At 36.5% G+C, this 20,372-nt stretch overlaps 2 protein-coding genes across 4 annotated transcripts; both read right to left on the bottom strand.

Annotated features, from left to right (window-relative positions):
• Nucleotides 1–242: 242 nt before the first annotated feature.
• On the bottom strand, nt 243–4,545 carry LOC131316146 (uncharacterized). 3 transcript variants are annotated; one of them, XM_058345421.1, is made up of 4 exons: nt 4,388–4,545; nt 1,953–3,029; nt 978–1,871; nt 243–698 (listed from the first exon to the last, which is right to left on the bottom strand). In XM_058345421.1, exons 2-4 carry the CDS (start codon nt 2,970–2,972, stop codon nt 660–662), a joined length of 1,953 nt encoding a protein of 650 aa, XP_058201404.1. In that variant the 5' UTR covers nt 2,973–3,029; nt 4,388–4,545; the 3' UTR covers nt 243–659. The 3 variants fall into 3 exon arrangements, with proteins under 3 accessions (XP_058201404.1, XP_058201406.1, XP_058201405.1); XM_058345423.1 differs by lacking the exon at nt 4,388–4,545 and adding an exon at nt 4,133–4,339; XM_058345422.1 differs by having other exon boundaries at nt 1,953–4,505.
• A 6,156-nt stretch (nt 4,546–10,701) lies between these two features.
• LOC131317724 (low-temperature-induced cysteine proteinase-like) lies at nt 10,702–20,372 on the bottom strand. The gene is made up of 5 exons (XM_058347302.1): nt 19,792–20,372; nt 15,081–15,313; nt 14,081–14,218; nt 11,991–12,521; nt 10,702–11,167 (listed from the first exon to the last, which is right to left on the bottom strand). Exons 1-5 carry the CDS (start codon nt 20,264–20,266, stop codon nt 11,027–11,029), a joined length of 1,518 nt encoding a protein of 505 aa, XP_058203285.1. The 5' UTR covers nt 20,267–20,372; the 3' UTR covers nt 10,702–11,026.

Raw genomic sequence — 20,372 nt, 5'->3', positions numbered from 1 at the left:
AACTATTATTGACCTAGCCAATATGCCAACATTTTGCCCATGTTGATGGCTTCAGGCTCAATTGATAACCATTTCAACTTTAACCTTGCCATGTGGGTAGCTCAAATACCCTGGAAACAGAGAGACACAACCTGAGAACTCCAATAGTATCAGGTCAAAAAACAATCACTATCATCACCACGAATAGAGGATATTATTACCTAGCGTACGTTGATCCTCATCGAGGTTGTTGGGAGTATGACAAGAGTCGCACAGCCTTTATCATTATTTGCTTAAATCCCTGCTCTCAGATTCAAACAAAGCAATGCTGCTATGGGCCTATGGCTACTTACTAGTATTACTTTAGGATACAAAAGAAGATGATTCAGTGCCTTGCACATGAAAAAACTGGAAAGCTGTATCGACCAGTCAATGAATTTTGGTTACACCACTATACTCGGTGACTAACAAAAGTTGCTCAATGCGACTAAATCTCGGTCCTATTCTCACGTAAAAGAAGAGTTTGAACTCACAGAACTTAGCACACCAAATTCCATCATGCAATAACATGTAAGAGCCCTTAGACCGCTGCCACAGCAATGTGAAATTTTAAACTACTGAAAAGAAAATTTTCCAATGGAATTTGATGAATGTGACAATCACAAGAGGTCTCTCCACTTTCAACGCTTGGAATGCTGAGAAACGTGAGGAACTAGTTCCTGTCATGGTGAAAAAACAAGAAGTCAGACTATTTCGCTTCCCCATTAGCAAGAATATCGCAAAGCAATGAGTAATGCTACTGACTAAGTTTTTGAACAAAATTTTCATGTAGAATGATGAGGAATTTGTGAAGCTTCCATTTGAAGCTAAAAGCCCCACAATTATGCTTTATACTTGGACCAATGCAACCAGCGAAATTATTCTACAAGAATGTATATAAAAATCTGTTTGTTAAGTCATTTTAAAATTACTTTAAGGACAAGAGGTGACAAGCTTACCTCTGAATAGCGCGCATGATCATGACGCACATTAGAAGTTTTCACAATCGTCTCCCACTTTGTACCCATGTCGGATTCTTTGGAACGCTGCTTTTTCTGATGCCACAAGGCAATAGAAGGCAGGGTTTTCCACAGCCACGATTCAGAAGGTGACTTTGGTAAAGGAGGGGGAAGCGGAGACAGCATAGAACCCACAATAGGGTTTCCTGGATTGTCTTCTTTCAAGTTACATTCCTTCTTGGCATCAACTATTCCAGTAGTTTCCAATGTCGGGCAATCTATGGACCCTGTTTCGTGGTCTCGACCTTGATCAAGTCTCAACCCCTCCTTTCTGTCCTCTCGGTTTCTGACATTTGGTATTCGAGCAGAAGAGGATTTCTCACTATCAACTGGAACTAAAGCCATAGATATGCTCCCTCTTTCCAAAAAATCCAGGTGTTTCATTTCTCGGACAAAAGATTCAGAAGTAGAAATATCTTTGCCAAAAGCCAGACTCTCCATTCGTGAAGAAATTGAGTCAGAAAGTGGTTGTTTGACAGTATTTACAGAATCAACGTACAATGTTTTCTCAACTGCAGGAGCCATTGAGCCAGATACTTGCTTATATCTTTGATGGCTTGATATATCCTTAATAGCCTTAAAACTCTCATTACCATTGGCTACACCAAGAAACCCCACTCCTTCACGAAATGGTGATGTGGGTGCTTTATTTCGGTATGGAGATATACCACCCCGTAGGAAACGGCTGGAGGGAGACGCCCCCTTTATCATATGCAAATCACCTGAATAACTCAATCGTTTGGTTTCAGCACTTGGCTTATACTTGACCTTATGTAGCTCCTGTGAGTGGGATCGAGGATCCAACTTGTGCTTATAAACAGCACCAGAAGATTTCTGCAAAAGTACAAAAATATCAGTTACAAATTGAAACCGTTGCCATCTATGAAAGAAACGAAGAAAAGGTCTAGAAATTACCTTTTCAGCCATTTGAGGTAGGGGTCCACTATGTGAAGTTCTGGCCATTCTGTTTACTTCTTTAGCAGAAGGAGAAGGTGGGAGCCGGACTTCTTTTGCAGAAGAACTGGGAACCCTGGTCCTAACTTTCATTCCCGGCACTGGATTCAGCAGGCACAAAGTATTCTTCAAGCAGAAACGAGAAAACAATCCAAAAGCCTTAACTGTTTTTTTGCCAGTATTAACAGGTTCATCGTCTTCCTCTTCACTTCCTTGCTCCTCTTTATGTTTTACGTAATGTGGTACAATCACGGGATACTTTTGTTCATGAAGTGGCTTCATTTCACCACTGACTGCCTTTTTAACTGGTCTAGGTCGGTCCGGTGTCATAGATTGCTTCTTTGGAACATACTGAGGTGTATCCAAAACCATAGCCTTTGCGGCGGGTAAAAACCGTTTCATCATCAAATCTTTTGTTTGTGTATCAGCAGAAAAGTTTCCGCACGGTTTCGCATCTGAGCCACCAAATTCACTTAGACCACCCACACTACACTTCATCGACACTGTGTCTGTTGGAGATAGAGTGTCAAGTGCGTCCGAATAATCATCACCTTCGCTTTCTGAATCACATGCGTCCCCTTCAGCATTCTCTCTTTTTCTCAAGCTGTCCCATAAAGTGGATATGTCGTTATTCAGAGGGGAAGAATGAATTTGAGGATTAGACGCACTGCTATCTTTGTATGGGTTTAGGGTATCACAAGCCCTTCCAGGGGGGAGCCTTGGTGTACTTGAAGGCTCCAATGGAAATTGGTTTTCGCCTTTGGCTTTACCAGGAATTTGCTCCCATGTAAAAGGAACCGCAGCTGGTTTCGTCACCTGTTCTAGATCCCAGTCTGATTTGCATACAGGAAGAGACTTCTGTCTATTTGGAAGTGACTTCTCAATTTTTTTCTTGTTCACTTCTTTTGAAGAAGCCAATTTTGATGAAAATCGCCTCACCGAGAGCAATGGCTGATCCAAATCCAATTGCTTTTTCTGCATTGTCTCTTACACCTCTTTTCTCTCTTAGAAACAAAATCAAGAACTGCCCTTAATATACTGATCAACAAAGGGGTAGTGAGTCAATTAAATGTGATAAAACCATTCAATGATTTTCCCTAATATATACTATTAAAACAAAGGAAAGTTCATGAAAAATAATACATCCACTCAAATTAGGAATGATTCAATTCTTGGATACACATGATAAAGGCAGTTTCATACTTAAAAGTGACAACAACTACGAACAGAACTTTAGATTTTCAGTACTAAAAAGCGATAAACAACTATGACCAGACTTTTGGTTTTTGGGGACTTCAGAGATAATGTATGTCTTGAAGGAAACAGGGGAAATAAAACTACACAAAATTCAAAATCCTTTTTTATCCTTTCAGACATTAGCAGATAATGACGAAATTGAATGTTTTTGCATGGAAGTATGAAAATTCTAGAAAAGTAAGTGATATCCTATTTAAGATATTCCTATTTCCTCTCCTACATTGAGTCTGCAACCAAACAAAGCACCATATGAAGATTCAGTTTATATAAAAGGATATACCATTTGATATCAGATCAGCCAAATACTGTAAGTTACATCATGTTAGCTCCAAATAAACAAAGAAAGCAATTAACTTTCCCTTTATTCAAATTGGGAAAACCATGAACTGCTCAACGAAAACCGTGATTGTCGAATAGAAACTGTTTACCCAATTTGCATGTTAACCAAAGGAAAGTTCAAGAAGTTTTCTATTATTGGGTACAGAAGATAAAAGAAGGTTTCATACTTTAAGAATGGATATTCTGATTTTCAGAGGCTTCAGAAAGATTGTATATATGATTTAACGAATTTTTTTAGAAATAAAACCCCACACCAAATTCTGAATACTATTCTCTCCTCTTGAACTTGAAATAAAAATTGAGAAAATAAAATCTTTTAACTCGAGAATGAAAGATTAGTCTTGTGAGCCTTAGCTGAGTTCAGGTTCTTGTTTTCCTGAAAAAGAAAAAGGTAATTTACTATTGTGGAAATATTATATTTTATCTTCCCATAAATACTGAATCCGAGCCAAATAATGCAAATTATGTAAGTGAACACCACGTGAAAAATACAGAAAAACAAATACATGGAAACAAGAAAGAAATCAACTGGAAGTTGGGAGTACCAGGATCTAATCATCAGAATTAAATGCCTTCTAAAACCAAGAAAATCAATTCTTGATAAACAACTTGAACATTGGAATTCTCCACTGAAATGGGCGTGGAAATCAGAAATTGTCACAAACCCTTATCATGATTCAAGAAACAGAATTGAACAACCTTCTTTTTTTGCAGAATCAAAACCAACATTTAATGATGAAATCAAACACAAATCAAGAAACATATGATGAAGAACAATGAGAGAGAGAGAGAGAGAGTACCTAAGAGAGAGAGAGGAGGAGGTTCTGGGTGTTTGTGACCGGGAATGATGGCGAGAGTTGAGGAAAGAGTGAAAAGAAGGAAAAAGTGTGGGAGTGAGAAGAATTTGAGAGAGAGAGAGAGAGAGACACCCCTTGACCAGGCTTATGCTTTTTGTAATGACTTGTCTAATTAACAAGATAGGTGCCGTTGATTTCTCTCTTCGTTTTTTTTTTTTTCTTTTTTCTTTTCTTCCCTTTTTATTGCTTAAAATAAATACTACGTATTTGTAATTTTCAAATTTAAAAATAATTTTCAACCAAATTTGCATTTTGGCATCAACTCCCATCTCCGTCCGTACAATTGCTCTGAAAATTATCTCAAAGAAACTCTTAAATTTCGGTTTGTGTATTTTTTTTAAGTTTGGATTGTCTCTAGTCGTTATTTTGGATTAGATTAAATCGTCCTGATCTCAAGCATCATCTCGACAATCAAAAATGAAGACTTGTTGATAATATCTTACTATAAGATTGTTACTGAGTATTATTTTATTGGTAAAAGACTATCAATAAAATCCAACTTTACATAGGCCGTCAGTTTTGGATTGTCCGATCCTCCGATACAAATCCAATAAATTGGGAGATGGTGATATGCAGTGGTGTGCGCAACACCGTGTTGCACACCTCCGAGTCGTCAGATGTACGATTCAACGGTTCGGAGGCGCACATTATGGCCACAACACCAACCCGAAGTCCGGAAGATGATCCAATTTCGTTATTTTTCTGTCATATACATGTGTCTATTATTGGTCTCTACGTAGATACATGTGGTATGATGAGGAATGGGGACTTGGGGAGGCAATGGTCACGGGCAAAGCCGTTGAGAGACAAAGACAGTTTAAGGCCAACCGTCATTAATTCCCGGGCAATTTGAGACCAAAAAAAGAGAGGACCACATGGGTAGGGGCTGATTATTATATGGACCCGGAAGAAGGAAAATAATCATGTGCCCTAAAAAAAGACGAACAATGCTTGGTACACGACACTCAATCACAATACCCATCACAACACTCTCGTATGGGTGTGGGACAAATGTTGGTCCAATTCATGGATCTCACACACATGCGAGAGTATTGAGGTTGGTGTTGGTGTTGTGATCGAATCTTGTGTACATATCTTCATTGAAAAAAGACCGTAAATTTTGGTCCCATTGGATAAAGATATAGAGAAACAATCAAACATTGGACACATCTTATTCTTCCGCAAATTTTTGGTCTGATATTTCTTGTAATATTTTTTATTTTTCTAATTTTTTGTTTAGCTTCATCGTAATTTTGGGATTAATTTCTCGTCCAGACAAGAGCAATGAAAAATGTATAAAAATGTGGATTGATAAGTTAGAAAATGTTCATATAAGATGACTGTAGACAAAAAAATAAATAAATACAAGCTTTTTAGTATTTTTTTCCTCTTTTAGTTTTTTGTTTTCATTTTTGATAATTATTTTTAACTTTGTAGAGTCATATTGTCAAGACAGATGATTAATCCAAAAAATATGACGTGAATCTAACAAAAAATCAGGGGAAAAAATACCAAAAGGTTAGGGAAAATGGGACATAGAGGCGTGATTTTCACTTTGCAAGTAGCTATTTCGTTATATAAAACATTTCCCCATTTTAAAATTATGTAACACATGCACAATACGATTATGAATCAGAAAGGATATATATACTGTATTTAGAAATGACAAAAGGATTCACATTCGTTCTATTGATATAACTGAGTCCGATCTGGTTGCATCATTAAGAATTATTTGTTTTTATCTGTTGAGTTAGAATTAAGGAGACCACCAAACTAAAACAAAAATTGAATCTATCTTTTCCAGGATTATTTTATACTCTTTCCATCCCTTTTTAAGGGTTCACTGCATTTTTGCGTGCCATTTTCAATTATTTGTATATCTCAATGTATATATTGTTAAAGAATATACAATATAGATCTCAATTATTTCTATAAGATAGTAATAATTTTAAAAACATACAACAAAATATACTCGAAAGATACAAGCTATTAAAAATGATAAGCAGAACCGTATAGGACATTTAAAAAGGGACAGAGAAAGTATTAAAATCTCGGTTTATAAGAACTTGTAAAAATGAAGTTGTAATTGTTTTTCAAGTAGATGTTCTATTTCACGGAAAACTATATCCACGCACGTTGTGTCTATATCACGTCCATAGGTGCGAGTGCAAGTACAAGTACACATATGAATTACAAAGCGTGAAAGCGTCACTTCTTACTACAGTAATATTCATGAGATTGAGAATGCCTTTAGAGCATGTATAATATATAATTTTTATAACATCATACAAGTAAATATTTGAGTAAATATAAGGTTTCGATGTTCATATAGTCCGAATTTCGCATTACTAAGTTTAGCTAGTAGATTTTAAGTTAAGAATTATAATAGTGTATGATGTGTTTGCCAGCCATCTATACATATATGGTGGAAGTCATGGTTAACGATAAACAAATTTTTGTACAAGCAATGAATAAGGAGAAAAAAATATTTTAGTCCCCGTATTTATTTTATAAAACTGTCTCCAAATAAAACAAGGGTGTCCTATATTAACTTGTGTGGAACCTACTCAACTTGTAAATATGTTTATAATGTGGGCATAGCTAGAAGATCTAATCTCAGATATATAAGGTCTATCAAATGACTCTGATGGCCACACACAAAAATAAAAAAAAATAAAAAATAGACTTTGTGATTGCTGTTAATCTCAGGTGCGATCAACTTTTTTAAGGTCAGTCCATATAAAATTTTGTTTTGACTTTAATTAAAACTCCCGCAAGTGAAATTGGTCTTCGCAATTACTCGAGGTGTACTTAAATTGATTGGGACACATAAGCGATAACAAAAATAAAAAATTGGGTAGTGTGATGCTAGTCCCATGTGAGTGAGTATCCACTGAAAAGATTATTCAATTAGATGACTTCGGCTGTCCGCCATTCAATTAGCGTACCGGCCGGTATGTACCGTACCGGTGCTTAAACAGAACACAAACACTAGAGATCCGTTCCGGTTGAAATACCGGCCAATACCGGATGTACCGGACGATACCGGTCTGTTTCGGACATTTTACGGTGTTCCAGCCGGTACAAAATTACATTCTCTCTCTTTTCTTTTCTTTTTTTCTTTACATTTTGTTTATATTTATACTTAAAATTATGTAAAATGGTAGATATATATATTAAATATATATATATAATATTAATTGCGGTAAATCCGGAACGGTATCGGGATACAGCCCGGTACCGATACATACCATTCCAGTAGTAAAAACGGTACGCTGGTATGGTATTGACAACTTTCTTTCCCCTGCTTCAAATTAAATCAAGGAGAATTTTTACTCTTTTTTATTTATTTTTAAAAGAAAAGGTACACAAGAGGTGGGCCACACCTTTAAAGTTTTTAAGTACCTAAACATTGACCTAATTACAGCCATGTCAGCGTCAGAGCGCCTCAATTAGAGGGAGGGATGTTTATATTCCCAACAACATGTTTACCCCAGATGGAGGGTCATGATTTATGAGCTAATACTAGTATGCGAAAAGTGGTCTCCAAAACACCACCAAGTTGCATGTGTGAACCACAAACAACACAACCAAATCAAATGAAAGATATGTTCAGCGATAAATTAATTCAACTATTAGATGTTTGTGAGGCACAAGCGGTTGTCGATGATGATTAGTTGTCACGGTAATTCCACTATTGACGAGACTTCTTTACAAAATTGACTGATACCAATTAAGTGACTCTAACACCCAAAATAGAGAGCATTGCGTGTGCGCGATAGGTTGTATTTTATTTTATCGATGAAGTTTTTACTCTTCCACCAAAAAGTACCACCATTGTTTTTTGTTTTGTGGTCTTCTTTATAGTTTGACTAATTGGAACGGAAATACAAGACTGGAAATCATCACTTCGCCGACCGTGCCACGGCCTCCACCCTCATCGCCTCTCGTGGACCTCGTGCACCTGGGCATCCCTTTCATCCTTGACGTTGGCGGCGGCGAAAGAGATGTGAAGGGTTCCTAGTTGAGCTCGACGTGGGTGGCGGCGATGGAGGAGGAAGGGTGAGGGATGCGGTGGAGAGAGAGAGAGAGAGTAACGCTGCTACTGATGTTATGTGTTTTGGGTGTAAAGTGAAGTAGGGTTTGAGGTTTCAACAGTAGATAGATCTCATTTAAATATCAACGGTGGAGATTAGAGATGGGTATTTTTGTCATTGAAATTGTTTTATTAGGCTAGTAGACTAGAGGGGTTACAAACTTAAGAGATAAACTAGAAGGGTTACAAACATGCTATAGTGGATCCTAGACCATTTTTTTATCAGAAATACTTTCAAATGGAATACTGGGTTGAAGATGCTCGAAGAGCAAGTTTACCAATCTATGTAAACAAGAGAAAAAGCTATTTTAGCTAACCAAAGAGATAAATTTCCCCCTGCAGCAGCATAGGTAAACCACACTGTATAATTCCTCCTCTAGCTATAGTCGTTCGCTTCATCTACTGAACGGCTGTTCATCCGGTTCCCATTTTTTAATTCTTTTTCCTCCCCTCCCCCCCTCTCTCTCTCTCTCCACCAAAGAATTGAAAGAAATGGAACTGAAACGAACGAAGAAAGGTTTCGATCTGGAATGATCGATCGACTTTGATCTTGCCGACCAAGACATCCTCCTTTAATCTCGCTCACCAAAAATCACCCAATTTCGGCAAGACCAGTCAACATGGGCGGCGAAAAAATGGTTGAGAAAATGAAAAATAGGTTCGTTCATGTATATACTTATATAGACATGTATATATAGACATATATAAGCCTGTGTATAATTTTTGGGGTTCCTCAAGTAGGATGAATTTTTGTTGGCCATTTGATTCCAAAAATCCAGATCTAGAGTTGTGTTGTTCTAGGGCATCCTGCGCATATTCTGGGCTTCAAACCCAAAGTGGGAGGAAGAAGAACAAGAAAAAAAAATATTTTAATAGAGAATAGGTAAAATAAATAGTATTAATGTGGTGTTGAAAGAGATGTGAGTAGATAAAATGAAAAAATTGCACTGTTCATTAGCATTTTTACATGATAACTGGTAAACTTGCTCTAAGGCTCGATTTTCCTTAGTACTTTTATTTTATTATTTTATTCATCATTTTCTTAATTTATGTTATAATTTTTGTCACTAAAAACAAAAATATATATATATCAACCAACTAAGAGTATTTTTGTCTTTAGTGTCGTATTGTAAGGAAATTTTTAAATTCGGTCCAAATTCTTATACTTTTTCATTTCTTACGTCAAGGAAAATGATTAATGTCAAAAATTATGACAAAAAATTAAAAAATTAGAAATACCAGACCAAAAAATCAGGAAGAATGAGACCTAAGCAAATAGAGGAAAAGGAAAAACAAAAAAAATAAAAATAAAAAGGATGATTCGCTTGAATATGATTAACACGCTCCCCCAAAACACAAGTTAAGAGCTTTGAAACCCAGAAATGGTATTTACAAATGCTCTTTCAATCCCGCTAGTATTAGTGTATATCTTAGAATTATTGGAAGACAATCTTGAGGGCCTTGTTGAGGCCATTGTGAGCGATTTCCGGACTTGCTTTGATGATCAGAACCATCTACTTTATACAGCTTGTTTATAAATTAATCATAATAAAACATATATATCAGATTTCCCATATGATTTCAAAATATATTTATCTTTAAAATAAGTAGGTTTCCCATCCAATGTGCCAATATTCTTTTTTTTTCCAAGATAAATGTTTAATAATCATATTTATTTATAGACAATTGAATTTTTGGCACAGTTGGGTTCTTGACGAGCTTTTGCAGAGTGACCTACTAATCATTTGTCTAACCACATAGCTCAAAAGATTAATCTCAAATTATACAATAACTGCTCGCAAATCCTTATGTCATTTTAAACCTTTCATCTTTTGCCGATGTGGGATCTTACACACTAAGGGCACACAAATGCCCTAAACTGAACGGTGCTAGAGAGACTCCAAACCCAGAATCATTTAAGAAGGATTCTGCAAGGGAATGAAGATAGAGACCAAAAGAAGAAAGGAATTTGTCACATTATTTCATTGTTTTCTTTTCTTTTGTTTTTTGCTTTACCTTTTTTAACCTCAAAGATTACTCAATAAATCCATGATCGAAAACAATCACGACCAAAACTTCAACTTCGTTACAATGCAATGTGAATACCGCTTGCGACCAAATCAATGGGATGTCTTTCTGAATGAGAACCAACCAAAGAAAATTATCAAAGTTTTTTCACTCTCTTCATCAGCAATCGACCAAGGTGTGTCTCTTTCAGATCCTCGTTATTGTATGTCAACCTTCAAAACAGTGACAAAAAACAAAAACCAGGAAAACCAAAAAAAAACACCGTCTGCAATACATAAGGCGGGGAGAATATGCTGCTTTCCCCTTGTCTATGGTTCTGTACTTTGCTTAATAAAGAGTTCGATAAAAATGAAATGTATACTAAAAAACAGAATGGAAAAGAAAGGAAACGAATCCAACCATGGTGAAAATCACCTTAGGTAATTGAAAAAATGATGAACTATTGATCTTTCTCCTTCTCAGCGCATTGCTGCAAATCGGTTCCTCTTCCACTCCAGAGGTTGGTGTTTCTTCTCTACGTCTTCGTATTTAGTCCATGGGAACTTGTGCTTAGCCATCTTCCGCTTCTTTGCAGCCACTCCGAGGTAGTCTCCAGCACCCTGTGAAAACCAAAGCTTAGTACAAAGACTGCAAACACAACGGTTAGAGACCTTTGAAAAGGCTATTTACAGGATGAAGGGCTGTTTTGTAAATTAAGGACAAGAACAAACACTCAGAAATCATAATACACACTCTAATTAGAGACCCTTCAAAACAAATTTTCACCAAAGCGTGACTATTAGTTAATGGTACACGGTCTTCTTCTAGAATTTATGCAGAGCAGTTGATCATAATGATGTGACCCTAACATCTTTAAAATAAGGGGCTACTTCGGTGAATCTTTAAATTTGAAATCAGAAGACAGTGCCACATCATTACGTACGAATTTCCTGTACAGTCACTTTAGTGGCTCTTTAAATTTGAAATGAGAAGACAGTTCTCACACATCATTATTATGTATATAATTCCTGAACTAGTATATCTTTTTTAACCGCATGCAATCGACTTTTAATAGTAATGCTAAAATGAGCATATTTGACAACCAAATTTTGGGTATCACCTTTATGTGACACCTTAAATGCATCGATCAAAGGTGATATTTGAGGTCCTACAGATGATGTGGTTAGTCCCATACAAAGAGCCACATCAAATATTTTCAAATGTAATACCCCTAGATTATTTCAAAAAGATCATACCAAAAGTCAATATCATCTGGAATTGCTACGTTCTGAGTTTCCAGTTTATCTCTAAAACAGAGAACCATTTGTTTTATCTTGTAGTTACGAAAAAATCGACTACCACATCTTGGTGGACAAGGATTTCGTGTAATAATTATCAAAGAATTTCGTCCAGAATGTTCAAGAGAAAGCATAAAATACATACCCGGAGACAGAGTCCTTCTTCAATGTCACAAATGGGATAATCACTAGGGCAGCAATACTCAGTACCAGTACAGCACACAGCATCTGTGTACTCGCAGCAACCGTAGATGAAGCATACATCAAAGAATTCAAAAATACAGCAGCATGTCTCCGATGCAGGGCAATAAGAGTAGTCTCCACACTCACTAGGCGATGGAGAGGGAGGTGGTGGAGGCGGAGGCGGAGGCGGTGGCGGTGGCGGTGGTGGTGGTGTTGTTGGTGGTGGTGGTGGTGGTGGAACAGATGGAGATGGATAAGGAGATGGAGAAGAAGACTCTTTGGTTGGATAAGAAGCCATGGCATTGATTGCACAGACCCCATACGTTTTAGTAGTGCCCCTTCTTATATAACCGTACCCCTCCATTCCCCATTCAGTTCCCCATGAGTTCTTTATTATCCAATACTCCTCATCCTCTTCGGCACCATAGCCCACTATCAACACAGCGTGGTCTATGTCGTCTGGATCGCTCGAGCAGGTCCCATCATAGATTCCCTGCATTACATCACACATATAACCTCATTTTAACACATGATTTGGATCCAAAAGAAGATATGAGTAACGACTGATTGCCTAGATGTAAGTTTTTGTTTTTTAATAATCAGTTATAGTAGGAGTTAGGCACACTCCACATATCCACACAAGAAAAGCATTTGCCCTCTCATTCCCTAAATCTGCTTCTTTGGGGCAATTCTATAGTACACATGCCCTAGTTAAGTGGCATAGTTAGAGGTGGCAATCTCAACCCATATTTTTTAACCCGTACATATTTGCCCATTTATAACCCAACCCAATCCGCCCATATTGTATAATGGGTTGATATGGGTTGAATATGGGCTAGAATTAAAAGACCCTGTTCCATTTTTTTACTCTCAAGAGCGCGACCTCTGCAATAAACAACTTGCAAGTGTGAACAAGTGAAAAATTGGGTTGAGTTGTCACATGGTCAAAGCCTCGCATCACGCTACAATTGTTGATGTATTGGGACACGTGTCAAACCGCTATGGTGCATGGGTTCCTTCACACGCGTGAGTCAGCGCCCCAGCCCTCTTATTCCTCAGATGTTTGGTTCCTCTCTCAGCTCATATGTGCTTGCAACACCAAATCATTTTCCTCTTGACAGGCGACAGCTCAAGTACACTCCAGCTCTCTCCTCTCCTTCCTATATACTCTGTACTAAATGTATCCATTGGGTTTAGAAAAAGGTGAGGAAAAATTACAAAAGAGGATAAAAAACAGAAAAAGAAAACCCCAAACAAAATAGTAGTACCTCTGACTCGGGGTCAGGGAAAGAAAGAAAAAAAAAAAAAAAAACTTTCTTCCCTATGGGATGGGTCGGGTCCGGTTTGGGTATGGCTTGACCCATATTTGACCCGACCCATTTCAATCCGCCAGCTATTGACCCGTATTCAACCTGCCCATATTCAACCTACGACCCGTTTCAACTCACCCATTTGCCACCTCTAGGCATAGTGGTTGAAGTTATGAATCACAGCAGTGTTAGTTTTGACTCAAAGTTATCGTCAAAGTCAAACAAAATGAGGTCAAGCAATGGCCAAACCTAAGTGATCCCCAACTTGTTTATGAGGAGGCAGGGTACTTGGTTATCTATGAAAGGGCCTTGGTAATTCGTTTTGAGAATTTTGGTCATGGCTGAAAGTTTTCTTTTATTAACCAAAGGAGGTGTTGGTTATAATCAACTGCGGCAGAAAATTTGGGTGCATATGGTATGCACCTGTTTGGTTTATATAGGGTGTGCAGTGTGTTTGTCCTTCCTCTTTTTTTCCTATCTCTCAGTCTCGGAAGAAACCAAAGTACCCATTTTCTGTGGCACATTATTTGGGGATGATTTTGTCTTGTCTCTTACTTCTTATTGAAGTAATGTGTTCCAGGTTAAAACATGAAATTGAAATTGGAATTTGGTAGTGATTGTAGTTGGTTCCTTCTATACGTTTTATTAAGTACAAGTATATGAATGTCACCACAGAGGAAAATTCCGAGAGTCCACATTTCATAAAAATGTGTATAATAAATGAAGCAGAAATTATACTTACACTGGTATATAGTTGGAAATCCCAAGCACTTCCATCAATACCGACGCTAATAGGTTGATTTAGAACAGCGCAAAAAAGCGAACTTTCCTCTTCTGCTACATCCACATAGCCATCAATGGTCACTGCCTTGGTTTCCTCCTAAAGAACAGAACAACAGACATTGTTGAGAAAGAGAATGTAAAAAAATGAGGAATCTTCACGTATACCAGTATCATACCATCTTATTTGAATAAGTTAGGTAAGAGAAGCAAAAGAATGCGTTATATTCTTCGGTTCGTTGCAAAAGTAACCAAGATCGGGGAAAAAATTAGAATGACAATGTATTTATGTCCACATCTTTCCAGAGATTCAAAAAAGGGTTTACAGCATCTCCAACCATACTATAGTTCTACAAAATGGGGACAAAATCCACTCCAACCAATCTCTATTTTACATCTCCAAAATGGAGAACTGGATCTGAGTCTCCAAAGTTGGAGACTAGAAGGGATAAAATTAGATGCATCTCTACTACTACAAATTAAATAAACCTTTCAATGTATCAAATGAAATGTGAACTAACTAGGGAACATTAAATAGATATGGATGACACCTTTACAATAAGTTCAATTGTACACATATTTCAGGGAATTTTTATATTTATAGTAAAAAACATAGATTTCGAGCAAAAATTTTGCAGAGCAATGGAGGCATATGGTTTGGAAACTTGGAATTCGTATGACTAGTAAAAGACTCAAAACCACTTTTCAGAGATATAAATGGTGTTCCTGTTCTCCCCAATGGAGAATTGGGTTTGAAATGCTCTAAAAGGAAATTTTCTCTCCATTTTCCCCAGTTATCTCCTGCTATGTTGTCTGAACAAGTGCTGGTAGAAGTTTTTTTTTTCCCTCCCTGGATCATCAATCCAAATTCCAAGCGGGTTGGGAAAGTCCAACATTTTGCATAAATAGCTTAGACTATTGAGATCACAACTAATAACTAGATTCAAGACAGGGACTAAGACCTTGGAGGTGACACAGGTACCATCCTCTCCTGTGTATGGATAATCAGTTTCCGTATCTATCCCACCATTACTAATAACCCACTCGAAAGCATAGTCCATGTATCCACCCTCACAACCATAATTTGTGGAATCACAATCCACAAGTTCTTGTTCAGAAAGGCTGACCAGGTCACTGGTGACTATGGCATTTATTCCCTCTATGGCTCCAGTTGAAGAGAATGCCCAACAACTTCCTGTAAAACCAAAGTTGAGATTACAAACAGATAAGAAAGACTCCTTGGAGAGAAAATTGTTAGGAAGTGTATTTCTACCCTCCCTGTGATCCGATAATACGTGATACGTGACACAATAAATTTAGTTATTAAACCACGCTATACGGTTGAGGACGTGGAATTGTGTATCCTCTTTTTGTCACATATGCAGTAAATTCCATATTTTGCATTGGGTAACTAGTTTACATCTTACATTTAGTTTGGTAAACAAGTATCCCGCATATCACAAAATGAGAAAATTTCACAACCTTGCATTGGATAAGTTCTTATCTTCTTCCAACCCTAAATCCATGAAAGATGAACCTCGCAATCAGAAGATTTTCTTTAATGCAATGTTTCGACTTCCAAGGGAAAACTAATAGTCCTTCTTCTATCCTGATTATCTACTCTTAGTCCCTATTATATAGGTATTCAGTTCCATATTATGCGCAAAGAAGCGTGGAAACCGTACTGCATTTTATTTCCTCATTGTCGACAACCAAGAACCATTTGCATTCATTGATATATCTCTATACCTAAAAGGGAAGATTATCGAATTACGAACCACTAGACTTTACCAATGAATCAGAAAAACGTTTTCCTTGTTTGGCCTCTAATTTCCCAGATTTCTTTCAACAATTCAACAAAATTATAGCAAAACAGATCAGTGAATAATAAAATTCCCACGAAAAACCCACATGGAAACAGAGCTCCCAAAAATCCAACGTCACACAAATCAAAATCAGCCATGAAATAACCGGAAAATGTCAAAATAGGAAACCCAATTCGGGAAAAATAGGGTATGTATACCTCATTGTTCTCAGTTCTCTCGGCAGCAAAACCATACCCATTAGTGTTGATGGCAACATTTGTCTATCCAAATTGAACCTTTCAAACAATCCCTAACGGGTAATCATGAACCAGTATCTACATCTTTCGCATGGCAGTGATCGGTGGTGGTTCTAGGGTTTGTTATTAGGGCAAAAACGACATCTTTGTGTATAAGCGACATCTTTCAAACAATTCCAACATACATAACAAATTTTTGCTGAATGTTGAAGGCTATTCAGTATACACACAACATTGAAACACAGCCCTGGGACAATTGTGTCCATAACTGTTACGCGTGCAGGGCGCAGCTATGTTGCGAGCGGGGGTTTAAAATTTTTATTTTGTATGATAGTATCTGATTTTGAAAGGGTGCACTTAAGGGCGTGTTCTTCTTAAAAAAAACCATTGGCTTTTCTGTAAAAAATGAGCCAAATAAACTCACATAAAAACAAAAATAAGTCAATAAGTCACTTTTTTCGTTTTTATTCAAAAAATATTGGATTTTGATTAAAATTTTATACTTTTTAGATTCCTCTCGTCATGAAGATGCAATAATCTCCAAAAAAAATGAGGATAAGCCAAATGATACGAAAATAAATTTGAATAAGGACAAAAAATAAGCCACTTTGGCTTATTTGTCCGAACACCCCCTAACTTGAAGTTAAAGGATTTCTCTTTTTCCAATCAAATTTTGATAATTCAAACCATTTAATATGTGCAGAACGTGATTTTAAGGGTATGCGCGAAAAATCGGCAAAACAGTTTTGATCTGAACAGTTTTCATTAAAATGCATTTATAACGTTTTTATGAAAAACTGCTCGGATCAAGCCCTTTCTGGTCATATTTGTTGCCAATTTCTCGCTTGTACCCTGAAAATCCCGTTTTAAACACATTGAACGATTCGAATCATCAAAATTTGATCAGGAATAATGTCAAACTCATGAGGTCCTTAAATTAATAAGTTAAGGGCACCCTTAGTAGAATGAGACTGACTATTTATAATTTTAATAATTTTGATTTGATTTAATAAAAAATTAGTTATTTAACATTCTTATTTTTCAATTTCTTTCGTAAATAAAAAATAAGGTGTGACTGTTGAACTAACCTAAAGAAAAAAATAAAATGAACAATATACTTTAATTGCATTAGGCTAAAATTATTTTAATGTATAAATGTAATGTATGGCAAAGTAAAAACTTTATGATATGATAAGTATACGTTCTGATAAAAAATATACTATATGTCTGTTAAGCCAACATCCCAGGTCAAAATGTCAAATAATCTCAAAATATAGCTATGTCTAGAGTTATATTTTAAAATTGTGTGCCTAGCATTGGGATCAATATATAAGAGTGAGAAACAACCGCTAATGCGCGAACGATGAATCTAGAACAAACAAGTTTTGGTTCAAACTTTTTTTTTTTTGTCAATCAATAGGAGGGGATAGGAGAAGGGGTGCTGCAGCAATTCGCAGCGATAAAACACAAACTCAGATATTTTACCTGATAAGAGAGTGCCACAACCACTAGGCCAACTCCTTGGTCTTTGATTCAATTTTTTTAAGGATCCTCACGATCCAAAAAAGTTAGTCAATTGATCCAAATGGTTTGACTCTCGGATAGGCTTGTCAATGGACTGGATCCGATCCAAATTCGATAACGTCGATCCAATAATCCGAATCTGGTAATCCAAATATGGATCGGATTGAATTGAATTCAGATCGAATTAGATTAAATCCGTTATCAATCTGATCCGAACTTTATTTATAAAAAAATATTTTTTATTTTATTTTATTTTAAAAAACTGTAAATTTTTTATTTTGAAAAAAAAAGGTTTAAAAAGTTGTTTTTTTAATTTTTTTTTATTTGGATTTTTTATTTTTTGAAAAAAATCGTATTCTTTTGAAAAAAAAAAATTTCCTAAAATTTTTGAAGTAAAAAAGTTTTCAGATCGGATTCGGATCTTATTTCATAGGGGTCCAATATGTATTCTTTTTTTGGTAATGAATGCGATAGACTAAAATTAACATTAACAATCTATGTTTATGTGGACACCCACATAAAATTTCACCTACAATGTAAAATAACTTCTCATCGTACATTAACTTAAGATTTTTTTTTACTTTTTTATTTTTGAACTTCATATAATGCCCAAAAGGCTACGAAACAGAATCAGAACATATAAGAGATCTAACTTAAGATATTGGTCATGCATTTTAATGAATTTGATGGGAAAAGAGCTTACCCATTGATTTCTGTTTTGTTTCTGCTTTTTCTTTTTTAATCCGATTTTAAGTGCTTTAATTTCTCTTTTAAATTTTTTTCTTGAAGTGATATCTGATTTCAAACAGGAACCAAACGTTATATCTATGCTCGGATTGGTTCGATTCTATGGTTTGCATAAGGATTGATTTGGTTCTTGATTTCATATAATCCACACCAATTCTGTCCTATTCTATAAACCTACCAATAATACTACGTACTACCACAAACACTTACACACACAAATTCACTCATATCAAGTGTGGGGTTCAAACACACAGTATGTGTACGTAGACCACATATTTAATGTGAGTGAGTTTGTATGATTATATGTGTAAGTGTTTGTAGTTATAGTGTATTTTTGACCTCTCAGTAAGTAAGTAAGTAAATACTGCACAAGTTTGGCGAACTAGCTAGCTTAGTCCTAATCCTAGAGCGTTATGTCAAAACCTTAACTCACACTCAAAACTTATGACAAAAAAGAAAAGCATTAGTAGGAGATGGCTAGCTAGAGCATATATTTCTAGTAGCGTGTCTTATCACTCATATATTACGGAGTACTTGTTTTGTCAAAATTTGTTAGGAGCTAAACCAAAAAAAAAGAGGGATTATCTCTAATTACTTTCTAAGTAAGCAACTATGATCTCTTGCTTGCAGCCCTTTCTCTCTTCTCTTTCTAAAGTATATGCCATTTATCTGTTAAGCATTTTACACATACATACATACATACATCTATTGGCACTTTTTTTAATTCCAAGAATTCCAACTTGCAATTATGTTAATTAGGAAATTCAGTTCTATATGCCTCGATCGAAACAAAACTATATACAGAAAAACCAAATTTATGGATCAGATTTACTTATAGCGTTGACTTATTATTTTGCGAAGACTATTAATCCACTCCAATTTCAGTACTCCTATAGGATTTGACTTCGAGTAAATCGATTTATTACCTTTTAATTTCAACCACATAACAATATTCTTTTTTTTTTTTTATCAGCCACATAACAATAATAACGTTGCGGCCAAATAACACCTATATTTGTTTTATCGGCAAATGCCAGTAATTTTAGAATAGTTAAATCAACACCTCATAAGCTCAGCGTTTGAAGTCCTGAGCCCCTCTCTCCCAACACCTAAATACAATGCTGATGCTGCTGGGCCAAAAGACAATTTGACCCAAATAACACCCATATTGTGCAAGGTCATGACCTCTTTTTGAAACAGAACTACGTACTATTTCACTATGGCAAACTCACTAATTAACATGAAAGCATTATGTCATACTTGACGATCTATAAAAATAAAAACAAAAACAAAAAATACCGCAACAATATCTACCAAGATCATAAACAGAAATCACATACCACAGTCTCCTTGGTCCTTTATAGCAGTGACAACCCCATACTTCCTCCAATCCAACGACGACGGCCCCTCGCACGCCGCCACCCCCTTCTTCCCCCTCCTCTCGACGGTCATCGTCTTGTTACTCGGTTTCCTCACCTTCGATGTGTAAATCTCCCTGAACTCCTCATTGCTCAAATCAGCAAACTTATTCAACCCCACCGAAAACTCCGACCTATCCCTATTTTTCTCCATTACATACTTCAAATTGTTCCGAAAGTTTCGGAACCTCTTCGCTGCCTCTAGTGCGTGCTTGTACACCTTTCCGTATTTCTCTTTCCAGTGCTGGAATAGCTGAGCCACTGTCTCCTCCGAAATCGACTCGCTCGCTGCCGGCCGATTTACTATTGAGAAATCAGCAGGGGGAGTAGAACTGAGGCATGTGGATGAAGCCCAGATGAAGAAAAGGAGTGTGAGTTGAAGCTTTGGGGTACCCATCGATCCTTCTCCAAAGTGGTGACCAATTAAAAGTCTGATCTTTCGATCTTTGCTTTGGAGTAGTACTATATAAAGTTGAATTACACTTAGCCTACCAGTCAGTCAG

Source organism: Rhododendron vialii, chromosome 2a (assembly GCF_030253575.1).
Source record: "Rhododendron vialii isolate Sample 1 chromosome 2a, ASM3025357v1".
NCBI classification, from domain to species: Eukaryota; Viridiplantae; Streptophyta; class Magnoliopsida; order Ericales; family Ericaceae; genus Rhododendron; species Rhododendron vialii.
Note: the sequence above shows the minus strand (reverse complement) of the source record. Positions and strands in the feature narration are given on the sequence as shown.